The 12,975-nt window shown below is 36.0% G+C and overlaps 1 protein-coding gene across 1 annotated transcript; it reads right to left on the bottom strand.

Annotated features, from left to right (window-relative positions):
• Positions 1–325: 325 nt before the first annotated feature.
• LOC115984045 (probable LRR receptor-like serine/threonine-protein kinase At3g47570) lies at positions 326–4,766 on the bottom strand. The gene is made up of 3 exons (XM_031106925.1): positions 1,937–4,766; positions 1,256–1,672; positions 326–428 (listed from the first exon to the last, which is right to left on the bottom strand). Exons 1-2 carry the CDS (start codon positions 4,638–4,640, stop codon positions 1,272–1,274), a joined length of 3,105 nt encoding a protein of 1,034 aa, XP_030962785.1. The 5' UTR covers positions 4,641–4,766; the 3' UTR covers positions 326–428; positions 1,256–1,271.
• Between the last annotated feature and the right edge of the window lie 8,209 nt (positions 4,767–12,975).

The following is a 12,975-nucleotide window of genomic DNA, read 5'->3' as shown; positions in this document are numbered from 1 at the left end:
CGTGAGCTTGGGTCTGTTTTAAAATTTTGCTGAAATTCTTTTTCTGCGATATTCGATCGGTCGAGCTTCACAGAACTTCAATTCTATTTTTTGCAGCTTGTATATTCTTGAGTCTTGACATGAACAAGTTTGAGCAATGTCTAACACTTATCCTAAACATGTTTTTGTTCTCGGTTTGCCAACATATACAAATTGAGACTCTAAACATTTAATCCTAAATCTTTAGAACTTAACACAATGGATCATTAAAACACAAAATTAATTAAGAAATTTTTTACATAATTGATAGAGGAAAAAAAAAAAAAAAACAAAATACATGACCGCTATAGAGAAGCTACAAGATTGATTATTTGCTCCAATTTTATATATTTCATAAACTTAGAAGATCATGATGACAACCTTGATAACAAGCTATCATCTTTGTGCACCTGTGGTGAAGGAAGATAATTTCAACATGTTAGAATAAAAAACTTTGGATTTTGAAAAATGACAGTATGCTAAATGACATTTTCCCTAATGTAAAAAAGTAATAAAAAAATCATTATTGATAACTTAATTAGTAAATAAAACAGTCAGTTATGTTTTATTAGCAAGAAAATTCATGATGCACTCATTCAATAAATGTGGAATTGATATATAATTAGATTTTATTTAGAATTATAAACAATCAAACTTCTTCAACAATTGTTTCTTAAAAAAAAACTTCTTCAACAATTTTGTTAACTTTAACTTTGTACTTTTGTAGACTTCAAATGTCAATGTCATTAATTCAGTACAACATGTTTTAAATAATATGTAGAGGTTTCTTCAATAAAGACCTCAAATCTAGGGTAATAAGATGTGAGCCAATTTCCTGTCAAAGACTCTAATGATTGATTTCACCGAATAGAAAATAGATTTTAGTGGCATATTATGTGTTTAGGTATTATAGAAGAGTGATTCCGTTTATTCTCAAATTAAGTATAATATAATATTCAACTAGTTGACACCATTTGGTGTATCTATAATATTCAAGACTCAAATTTTCCCTCCATATTTTAACTATCAATATATATATAAATAAAAAAGTATAGCATAATAAACTTATTAAATTTCAAGTGACACTAATCTTTTCTGCTTTGCTAAGATTTAAAAAAAGAAAAAAAAAACGGAATAATCAATAAAGGCCTGACTTTTAATCGCTATTTGAATCTAATTAGATCACGTGGTGTGAGGGATCTACCAAATTATATCTACCAAGACAAACAAAATTTACCTGTGGCTTGAAGCCTTTATTTGCGCATATTAGTTCCAAGAAGCTTTTGTCGAATTGTATGTAGCTCAACTATAACAGCATCCATGTTCATTCTTTCTCTTGGAAATTCGACCGAACAAGCAACTCCAATTTCAAGTATCAAAATCACACATTCTTGACTTGTTTGACTTCCATTTTGACCCTCATTGCAAGTAATGACGTTCATCCTTGTCTCCCCATCTTCTCTTTCCCAAAGAAGGATTGGATCTATAATGTCAATTGTTGGTTTCAGTAAAGTAGTTTTAACAAAGTCATGAAGGTTTAAGCTGTCTTGTAAAATAATATCAGTAGGCCTTTTTCCTGTAAACATCTCTAACAATAATATGCCGTAACTATGGACATCGCCATATGTTGACACCTCGTTTCCCATGCCATATTCTGCAATTATTAACATATATATAACGTGAGCATAGTTTTGTACCGAAAAAGAAGGGAAAAGATATATGACCTGAAAGGAGTTGTTTGAGTGGCTTGTAATAAGAATTAAGCTAAGTTGACAATTTTGTTATATAACATTCTATTGTCTACTGATAGTACATTACATGCTTATTTGACATTTTTCTTTCAGACTTTAAATATACTAAAAGACGATGAGAAAAGGTAAAAAAAAAAAAAAAATTTAAGAAATGCATTTATATTCACCTGGAGGAGTATAACCAATTGTTCCTCTTACGCCAATAGAGCTTGATTGATTAGTAGAATGGTCTTGTGTAACATCAAGAAGGAATCTTGCTAAGCCAAAGTCACCAACATGTCCAACCATATCATCATCAAGAAGAACATTGCTGGGCTTAAGATCACAGTGAATGATTGGTGTTGGGCAATGACAATGAAGGTAATCTAATGCATTAGCAATATCAATAGCAATATTCAATCTTTGAAGAAGACTCAAATTCCTTTGCTCCCCAAGTGCCTCATTTTGACTATGAGTTGGATGCAACCATTCATCTAGGTTGCCATTTCCCATGAACTCATATACCAAAGCCTTGAAATCATTACCTTGATAGTCAATACTAGAACATGCTGTGATCACCTTTACAAAATTACGATGTCTAATGTTTCGCAGAGCCTCACACTCAGCTAGGAAACTTTTTGAAGCTCCTTGATGCATAAGGTTGAGCACCTTGACAGCAACTATATGTCTACCATGATCAAGACTTCCTTTATAAACTGAGCCAAAACCACCCACACCAATTAAATTGGTAGAGGAGAATCCATTGGTAGCATTTAGGAGACTTTGGTAAGATAGATTCAAAAGAAAATTTCTTGTGTCCCTTAAGGAATTTTCTTTTTTTTCCTTTCTTATGCAACAAAGAACTAGAAGTGATATAACCAAGGTTACTCCAACAAGCCCAGAAAATATAGCGATTATTAACTTCAATTTTAGGCTCAACTCCCTCTTCTTGGATTTTTCATATTTGCATACAGGAAGCTGAAACCTAGGTATACCCCCACAGAGCTTACCATTTCCCTTAATGAATGTTGCACTTGTGTTCTTAAAAACTCCATCTATTGGTACCTCACCCTCAAACTGGTTGTAAGACAAATTCAAAAATTGCAAGTAAGGAAAGAGCTCTAGAAATTTTGGAATTTGGCCAGACAAATTATTGTTAGAAAGATCTAGATATTGAAGACCTCTTAATAATTCCAAAGATGGAGGAATGATCCCTTGGAAGAGGTTTCTTCCCATACCTAGATATTCCAACTTTACACAGCTTCCAAGACTTTCTGAAATTTTGCCAAACAACATGTTTTCAGAAATATCCAATTTTTCTAGATTTTTTAAATTTCCTATTTCCATGGGAATGACTCCGGTAAACTTGTTGCCAGAAAGATCTAGGAGAATTGTTGAGAAAGAGAGACCAATGACTAGTGGAGTTATTGAACCACTGAGATTGTTATTATTGACATTCAAAATTATCAAATCTTGGCATCGATTTAGACTCAAAGGTATGCTGCCTTGAAGATGATTTTTATATAGATACAAGTTCATCACACTTGTTAAATTTCCAAGAGAGGATGGAATGTTGCCAGAGAATTTGTTTGTATTCAATGTCAAAATTTGTAACTTCTGAAGATTTCCAATTTCAGAGGGAATATTACCTGATAATTTATTGTTCCACATATCTAATCTCTCCAAGTTGATTAAGTTTCCTATCCCAGTTGGAATCTTTCCAGTTATTTTAATATTATCTAGAAATAATAGGGTAAGAGTAGTTGAGAAATTTCCAATGCACTTGGGCAACTCCCCCCCAAAATTATTGCTGCTTATGTCTAGTGCAACCAAATTGGTGGCATTTGTCAAAGAACAAAGAAAACTCAAGTCATTTGCCACTCCATTTCCAAGATTGTTCATGGAAATGATAAAAAATGAAAGTCTATTTAGCTTCTCCAAAGAAGGAACTTTTCCACCTAGTTTATTTTCAAACACTTCAAATCTCTCTAGATTTGAAGCATTAGATATTGAAGCAGGGATAGATCCAGTAAATTGGTTTTCAGCGATGCCTAATCTTTCAATATTTGGTAAAGTGATACTTATGTTTGATGGAAGACTCCCTTGTATTTTGTTGAATCCTACATTTAAGATTGTTAATGAGGACAGATTGAAGATTGAGGGAGGAATTACACCAGACAACGTATTTTTACTCACAGATAAGAATGTGAGCTTAGTCAATTGGCCAAAAGATTCAGGGATATTCCCACCAAAGTTATTATAAACTAGAGAAAATTTTTCTAGTGATGATAAGTTTCCAAAAAAAGGCGGGATACTTCCTGTCATATTATTGTTGTAAAGAGCAAAGTATCTCAGCTTTAACCAGGTGCCAAGCGTTGTAGGGATTTCTCCTATCAAAAGGTTGTAATTGACTCGAAATTCAATGAGGTTTGCACAACCGGATAAGTTGCTAGGAATCTTGCCGCTAAGTGTGTTATTGTCCAATCGTAAGACTTGCAATCTATGCAAATGGCCAATTTCTGGAGGGATTTCATTGTGAAAGCTATTGTTTTGAAGGGTTAGATTTCTCAAAAAACTTAAATTTGCAATATATGGTGATATAGAGCCTACCAGTTTTGAAGATTGTAGGTCCAACACAGTAACCCTCTGATGTCGGCGACCACAAGTAACCCCTTGCCATTTGCAAAAGTGCAAGCTGTGATTCCAAGATGTCATAACCCCAAAAGGATCATGTGTGATCTTGGCTTTGAACTCAAGCAACGCCAACCGGTTGGTCTCATTATTCCCGCCAACTATGGAGGTGACTAAGAAGCCACTGCACCAGAGAAGGAAAAAAACATGCATGCAAAAAGATGAAGATGGTAGAGCCGAACTCCAGTGTAAAAGCCCCATATGCAGTATGGTTGAAGAAGCAGTTGGTACAATACAAGTTTGTGTTTACGAGTGGGTGTTGGTTTTTCGAAAGAAAACAGAGGTAAGAGTGTTTGATTTCGCAGCTTAATTAGCACTCATAGGAAAAGCACATTTATAAGAATTGGTGAAACTTACTGCATGTAGTGCGGACCCAACCCAAAAGAATACAAGGACTTGGGGAATTCAGGAATTGTAATCAAAGCATGTAATAGTCAGTGACTTATTAGTGGTCCCGTTACCTTTATAATTAGTGGAACAAATTATTCTTTGATTGAATATGAAAAATATTAAAATAAGATTTATTTGCGAGTGCGTGGCTGATATTTGTATATTACTATTTTAATTTTGGGTTTTTTAAAATGAAGGCAAAATTTATTTTGGATATGGAATCGAAGCTTACAATTACAATATATTGGTAATTGAGCAAATCTAGGTTTCAAAAATTTGACGTACTACCAAATACTCTTTTGAATTTTCAATATTTAATTTGAAATATCAAATGCTTGTTATCAAAAATGGTAAATTCATGCATCAAGCTTCAAAAAGTTTAATCTATAGAGTGTATATGTAGTGGCCAAAATTCGTCCCTACATCATTCTCATAATCAATTCAAAAAATCAAACTTGGCAGGAAACCTAAAAAAATGGGGGTCCACACCTTTGGTCCAACTTACTACTGTTGGTAGGGCGGCTCTATGTGTTGGTGAGGATGGTCACATCACTTGAAAAAAAATATTCACATACATTAAAAAAAATTAATTTTAAATTAATATACTTTGTTGATCACACTAGTAAAAATACTCTTTTTTAGGGAATAGTAAAAAAAAAAAAAAAAACTATATCACCCGGAATAAAAATTTGAGCCCGTTAAAAATAAAAAATGACTTGCCTAAAATGACTTGCCTAAAATGTTGTCTAGCTGAAGGTTAAATTTAGTAATTTGCATTGAAACATCAATTTAAAATAAGTAGCTCAATTTTCAAACTATAACTTTATCGAATCTTTAATTGTGACTTTTAAAATTGTGTTTTCAAAATGCATTTTTTTAAATTGCAACATTTTCAAATTAGTACTTGTTTTAGTCTTAAGCTGAATTTGTTGCATCTAAGTGATGCTTTTTGTACATATGCATGTCAGTACGTGCACTAAAATAATGCTTGAATTCTTTATTGAAGATTATTAGTGTAATGGTTGAATGCCTAAGTTAAGTATATTAAATGAAATTATAGTTTGTCCTTTATTCTTTTACTAGCATTATGGACGAACTTCTTATAAGGAAATCACTTGTATTACAAGATTCATCTTCTAAGCAAATTTGTATTGACATGAGCAATCTTCTTGGATCGTAGGATATGAGAAAATGTCTTATATTTTCATCCTAATGATTATGATGAAATAAAAGCCATGATTTCCCATAAAAAAAATTTAGTGGAGCATTGCATCGATTTAATCCTGATTGGTTTAAAGAATACGAAAATTGGTTGGAATAGATCATAAAAAAACTGATGACGCATTTTGTTATTATTGTTACTTATTTAAGCAAGATGTTGGTAATTGAATAAGATATCAGCAGATGAACGATTGATTGGTTGTATACATTGAAAAAGATGTAGTTGATAACATTGATAATGAAGGTATTATACAATGATTTCAAAATATGAAAATTCATAGAAGGAAAATTTTAAACTTTATGTATTTGTCTCTGTGTGTGTGTGTATTTTTTTTTTTTTTGGTGATGTCAATATATTCTATTTTATTTTAAAAAATATTAAGTTTCTTAATGACCACCTTGAAAAACTTTTTTGTGTGATATAGTTGCTACTGCTAAAAATTTTTAGCAACATGAACAATGGGGGTTTTTATATACACAAATTTCTATTTTTTATTTTTTATAATATTTTATTCTCTCTTTTCCAAAATAAAATTAAAATACTCCTCTCTCATCTCTCATCTCTCATTTGTCTCTCATTAATCCTCTCTCTTTCTCAAAAAACTCAAACCTCTCTCATCAAACCAATGCTCTCTCTTCTTCTTTACCATCGATTGTTGAGGGTGGTTTTCTTACTTCTTGTACCCTAGACTTGTGTCTTGATGTTATTAGACCACTTTTAGTCTAGGCTTTTTCTAGGAAGGAAGTTGGGTCTGACGCTCTTGCGAAATGGGCTCTAGGGTCCCATTCTGCCTCTATCAGTTTGTGCACAAACATTAAGTCCAAAGTCTAGGGGACGACATTGCAAACTAGACTTATTCTTTGTTTCTACCGCAAAAGGAACATTTCTCCAGCTTCTATCGTGAAACTAACTTTTCTTAACTTTTTGTTGTGCAATATAGTTTTCAACACTTTTTTACAATGTGAATGACTGTGGATACAACAAGGAGTTGCCACCTAGTTTTTGCAATGGTCTAGGAACCATATATATAGCATTCTCTCAAGGAAGGAGTTTTTGATCTTATTACTGGAGATATGGGTTTGGAGTTAAGGTACGGTATCGGGAAGGTATTAGGCACCTAAAACCACCTAGCCCTAAGCTTGGCTTCCCATCATTGTGTCTTATGTCTTAACCCTATTAAAGGCACACACAACATTGCATCTATACTCACACACATACTAGCATACATCTAACACACAACATGACATCAATCATCCCTAACCATACACCTATCATGGCAATCAAACAAAGCCTAATCATTCATCTAGTCATGCATATTATCACACCACAAACCCTAGTATACATCTATTATGCTTCATCACATCATATCCTAACATACATCTATAGTAGCAAGCATATATAACATGTTAAGGCAGAAACATGGCGACATCAAAGGATCATATTGAAGGCATCAAGAACATATTATCCCACCAAGCATGTTCATACCAATCATCAAAGCAAAATCATATTCAAAGATTCATGTTCATGTGGATGCATGATTTACTTTACTTACCTCGCTACATCACAGCACCTATAGCATCAATGCATGAACATGTGGATGCGTGTTTATGGCATTTATCAAAGAAATGAAAACAAATCCTAAAACATGTGAAAGGAAAATAAACAAGCAAATATGTGAAACAGAGACTCAAACTTATATACATATAAAAAGAAGGACAAAACAAAAGCTTAATATGTGAGACAAACAGAGAAAACAAAACAAAAACTTGATGTAGGGTTTCCGGGCAGGTTCATGCGTATGCATGAACAAGCCTGCGTATGCATAATTTGGCCTGTGTACACATGCTGAATTATACATATGCGGATTTAGCCCAGAATCCCTAGCCAAGAACACAACACAGAAAACATAGTAGAATTTCAAAACAAAAAATCTAACAACCTAATATGCTATAAAATGTAAAAGCTACATAGACTTGACTAAACAAACATATTAAAACACATAAAAAGCAAAAAGAAAGAAAAAAAAGGAATACTTCAAAATAAAGCCCTCCAAGCTTGATTTTTTACCATTCCCCTCAGTCAAATCTATTACAAATCAATAAAAATGAGATTAGTAATCTTAAAATGAGATTAGGAATACGATGTGGGATTCATTCCAAACCTCAACATTAATGCAGAAAACTTGTCTTTTCCATGCTTCTGAAACCCTACCTGTATGTGCAAGCTTGTGCCTATGTATGTAGGCTTTAAGGTTGCGTACGCAGGTTCTTGCTTGAGTACGCAGGCCTAGGATTTCCTTTGGTCTTTATTTTCTAAAAATAGTTTTCTTGCTCATTAAAAAGTTATGTTTTCCATTTGAACATCTCTCAAGTCAATTTGTAATCTGATTAGGCCCTAAACCAACCTTGGGTCCTAGAATTTCAGCATCATTGGGGAACGGGAGCCCGAGTCATAAGGGGTATAAAATGCGGTGTCTATAGATACTTCTCTTTTGATTTATGAGCTTTGCTAATGGAATCAAAAGAAAAAGAGACAAAAAATTTTGTTTGGATGTACGACTTGGGCCCAACCCACGCACACGGCACACAACACACATACATGGGGCAGGGTGCGACTCTGAAGAGTCGCATGTGATTCATATGTCCGAATTCCCACCTTTGTTGCTTGGAAAATGAGCAATGATAGGTTCATTATCCTAGAAATTGTTTTGCCAATTGAAAGCAAAAGTTGAGTGACTTACTATTCTAGAGTCACTTAAAAAGAAAAACAAATAAAGGTGCTCTTACGAGCTCAAAAAACCAAACAAACAAGGGTGCTCTTATGAGCTTAAAAGGATATGTATTTGTGGTGTCCATTTGGTGCTCTTACCTTAAACTTCTTTAGGTGGCTTGCACCTTTTGTCTTATCCATCTCTATTTCTACCTATCCTGGTGAGGCGCTTGCCTTGGGGTGACGTTGATCTATATCTTTATCTCTAACTCTTCTACTGTGCCTGCATGTTCAATTCCTTCGAGATATATGCACAAGTTTGTATAATGTGCCTGCACGTTCAATTCCCTTGGGATATGTGCATAAGTTTTGTTTGTTTTGACCTATAAGGGAGTTTTAGGTGAATGATCCACTAGGGATGATCAAGGGGAACTCACTGCAGAGTATGATCTTTTTGAAGTTTTGGTGACCCATAAGGGAGGAGCCTCCTTGGTGTGTAGTTTACTGGGGAAAAAGAACTTGTGGGGAAGTTTGGTAATTCTAATCTACGAGGAAGTCTTTGAAGATGTGTGATCCACTGGGGAAGATTTACTTTCTTTCTTCATGGCTCACTGGGGAACTGGTGTTAACTCTACCCATAAGGGAGTTTCATCAATTTCATGGGAATTATCTTTTTCACAACTCACGAGGGGGTTGCCATTGTGCCTTGGACCCATGGGGGAGTCCTTTCATGATATTGTACCTTACTAGGGATTTGTTTGAAAGTTTGAACTCATGAGGGAGTTATTTTGGTGACTTATGGTCCATTGAAGGATGTTTTTAATGCTTTCAATTTGTTGTGGACGCTTGTGTGGTCTTTGTGTCTCTTACTTGATTGAGGGTATTTTGGTCATTTCAACATGTTCTTGGATTTTTCTTTTGCACTTCCTAACTTTTGGGAACCCATTGAAGATTTTGAGGATTTTTTTTTTTTTTTTGCTAAACTACACGTAGTTTAGTGGTGGCCTAAACTACATGTAGTTTATTCCCTAGGTGTTCCCGGTTCCTCAACGGTTACCAACCGTTTCTTTTTTTCTTCATTTTCCTCACCTCTTCGTATTCTCTCTAACTCTTCAACTTCTTTTTTTCTCTCTACAAAAAGGTTCTACCCTTTCTCTCCCTTTCACAATTTGATTCTTCTCTTTCATTCTCTCTGAAACTCTCTCCCTCCCAAAACTTCCCCATCTCTTCCATGGTACCCAAGTCCAAGAAATCCTTCTACGTACTTTCAAGTGATGCTTTCAACTTCACTCGTTGGAGTGGGGCGATGAGGCTGGTGGAGCCCCCTCTATAGATAGCCGGAGGATCATCTTTCTACAAATGCCTGAGCTAGATTGGTGAGTTTTTTTTTCATTTTTTTTTTCCATTTTTGAGTTTTCTTCTGATCTTTTGTTTTAATCTGTTTCTAAACTTGTAAATGCTTGGGTTTTGTTGTGGGATGGGTTTAGATGAAAACCTAACACCTTAGGAAGGGTAGGAACATGTTTAGGATGAATTTTGGTTGAGACATGCTTGAAAATGTTGAAGAACACTTCTCTGCGTGGGTTTCTACATACGAGGGCTCGAGCTTGCATACGCGGCCTATGTCCATGTGTACGCAGCTTCTTTTCATGCGTACACGGGCTTGTTCTTAGGAGTATGCAAACATGGGCTTTAGCCTGTGTACACATGCTTTGTGTTTGCTTACGCAAGCTTGGGCTCATGCATGCACACCGCCAGGAAGAAACCCTATTTTGACCATTTCTAACTCTTTTTTCATCTGTTTCTTATTCAATTGCAAATTTAACACTTTTTTTCATTATTTATGTATCTGAATGTAATTCTTACGCCAATTTGCACCTCATTGGAAATTTAAAACTTTCTCTTCATTGTTCTTTGATCCAAAATGTGAATCTGACATCACTATACTCCTTTTTGCAAGCTATGTCCTCGTACTTTGGTAGGGGCAGTATTAACCAGGTGGTTGAGTGGTGTAGGGACCTTGCTGAGGAGATGAAGGCCCATATCTGTGTTGCAGGCTTCAAGCCCATCATTCTTCTTCTACCAAAGAGGTCGACGAGCACCATCTTGATGTAGTGTCTTGCTGAGGGGTGATGGGACAATACCCACACCTTCTATATTGCTAAGAGGGAGGTGATCGTGACTCCCAATGATTTCCACCACATGATAGGCCTTAGGTGTGACGGTGCCATCATAAACTTGGAAGGCGAGTCAGGCACTTGGTTGGTTATTAACTTGCTTGGGAGGAGGTACTCTACCAACATGATTCACTACTTTGACATTAAGACGGATTACCGGCCTCTTCCATAGGAGACAGTCGAGGACTATGCCCGGTTGGCTAGGGCATTTTTGTTGTACATTCTAAGGGCATATCTCTTTGCCAATGGAAGGCAGACAGTATCATTGAGGTGGTGAGCCCTCTTTTGTGACTTCGGGGATGTTGGGGGAACTAACTCGGGGCAAGTGTGTCTCACCTATCTGTACTCATGCCTAGATACACTCAACCGGAGAACCTTGCACCAGCTGGTGGGGCCTTGGAGGCTCTTGGAGATTAGTTTCCTTCTCTTTTCTCTTGTAGCTATTGTACATGATAAAGAAAATAGTAACCCATGTTCCTGCAAACTGTCTTCATACTCTTTTTTTCTTGCAAAATGTCACTTGCAAACTATACCCATCTTGTATGCTGTATTTTGGCAAACTGTATTCACTTGCACATTGTGTTCTTGTAAACTGTATTCACTTGTACACTGTATTCTTGCAAACTGTATTCATCTTGCATATTGTACTGATTTCTCTTTATTATTTTATTATTTTTTTATTTTTTAGTGCTGGGCTGTTTCATATGGTCTTATCGTTCCAGGGCAGAACCTGAGCCTTAGAAATTCTATCGTAGTGAGGCCCCACCTCAAAGGGTTGTCTTCTAATGATGTGAGTTTGGAATTCAAAGCCTACCATTGTGTTTTTCACATGCTTTTATGTTTTCCTTCTAACCTTATGCATTTTACAGGTCAACTAGAACCCATGGGCCGGCATTCCTCCTGTTGTGACTCCCAACTTAGAGGCATCTACCGTTGTCGCCTCTAAGATCACCCAACCTTTCAAGGATGTAGGTTTAAGGGTGCTTTAATTGGCAAAGTGGGTGCGCTGCCAGTTGGTGGGTGAGGATGCCCCACAGGTGACTATGGACTCGTCTGAGTTCATGCTTGCCCCATTCTCCATGACTGATGCCGAGTATGCATTGTGGAGTCTCGGTGTGGCCTACATCAATTGGCTTAGGGGGGAGCTAGACTATGAGGAGTTCAACTGTACTCGCCTCATGCCCTTCCTCACTGTCGAGGTATGTGCTATTTTTTCTCATTTTTCCATTCCTACTCTCTTCTTTTGCATTCTTGTACATGGTGACATTCAACTGAAAAAACTTGTACCAGGATGCCCCTACTCCTAGCATTCCTATTGACCCTCTTTATCTGCCTTGGCCGGTCTATGCTTATGGCCTTGATGGCTTAGCTAGGGAGCGTCCTGTGCCTTGCAATACAAATGTCATGGGCTATCCTTTTCCAGACGGCACACGGGCAATGAGTTCTCTTCCACTTTTCTTGGCTTCTTTTTCTCTTGCATCTTTCAACTGCTCATTCTAACTTTTTCTCCTTCAAATCTTAGCCCACTATCCAGGATCATGAGGAGTTGGTTTGTCTGGTTAGGAATCTCAAGGTGGAGATGATTCAATATTCAAAGGAACTGTATAGCCCTAGAGGACTAGCTTATCCTGACAATGATGATGATGATGATGATGACGGTGATGGTGATGGTGAAGAAGGCTTGGAGGCGACCCCTAGTCATTAGCCAAGAAAGAGACGCTTTTGGTGATCCGTGCATGACAGACTGACAGACACACAGCACACAACACATAGCATAACATATCTTTCTTTCTTTTTTTGTTGCTTTTATTACTATTTTTTCCTTTTAGCACACATTTCTTCACTTTGGATTTGATTTGAGACTTGAGGTTGCATTTTAAGAACATCTTTTACATTCATGCTTTTATTTGGTACACGTACTCAATTTACAACTTATGGAAACAAATGTACAATTCTATGCTTTTCTTGGTCTTGGATGCTTGAAAACTTGAGCTTGAGTTGTGTCTTGAATAGTCCTTCGAGCTATAGGAACCATAGG

The sequence above is a fragment of the Quercus lobata genome, chromosome 4 (genome assembly GCF_001633185.2).
Source record: "Quercus lobata isolate SW786 chromosome 4, ValleyOak3.0 Primary Assembly, whole genome shotgun sequence".
NCBI classification, from domain to species: Eukaryota; Viridiplantae; Streptophyta; class Magnoliopsida; order Fagales; family Fagaceae; genus Quercus; species Quercus lobata.
The sequence above is the reverse complement of the archived record's forward strand: the minus strand, read 5'-3'. Positions and strand labels throughout refer to the sequence as shown.

Coding starts and splice junctions, on each gene's coding strand:
- LOC115984045 (XM_031106925.1), bottom strand. CDS start 4,640: ATGGGGCTTTTACACTGGAGTTCGGCTCTACCATCTTCATCTTTTTGC. Junction 1,673..1,936: donor AATTGGTTATACTCCTCCAG/GTGAATATAAAT, acceptor TAATAATTGCAG/AATATGGCATGGGAAACGAG.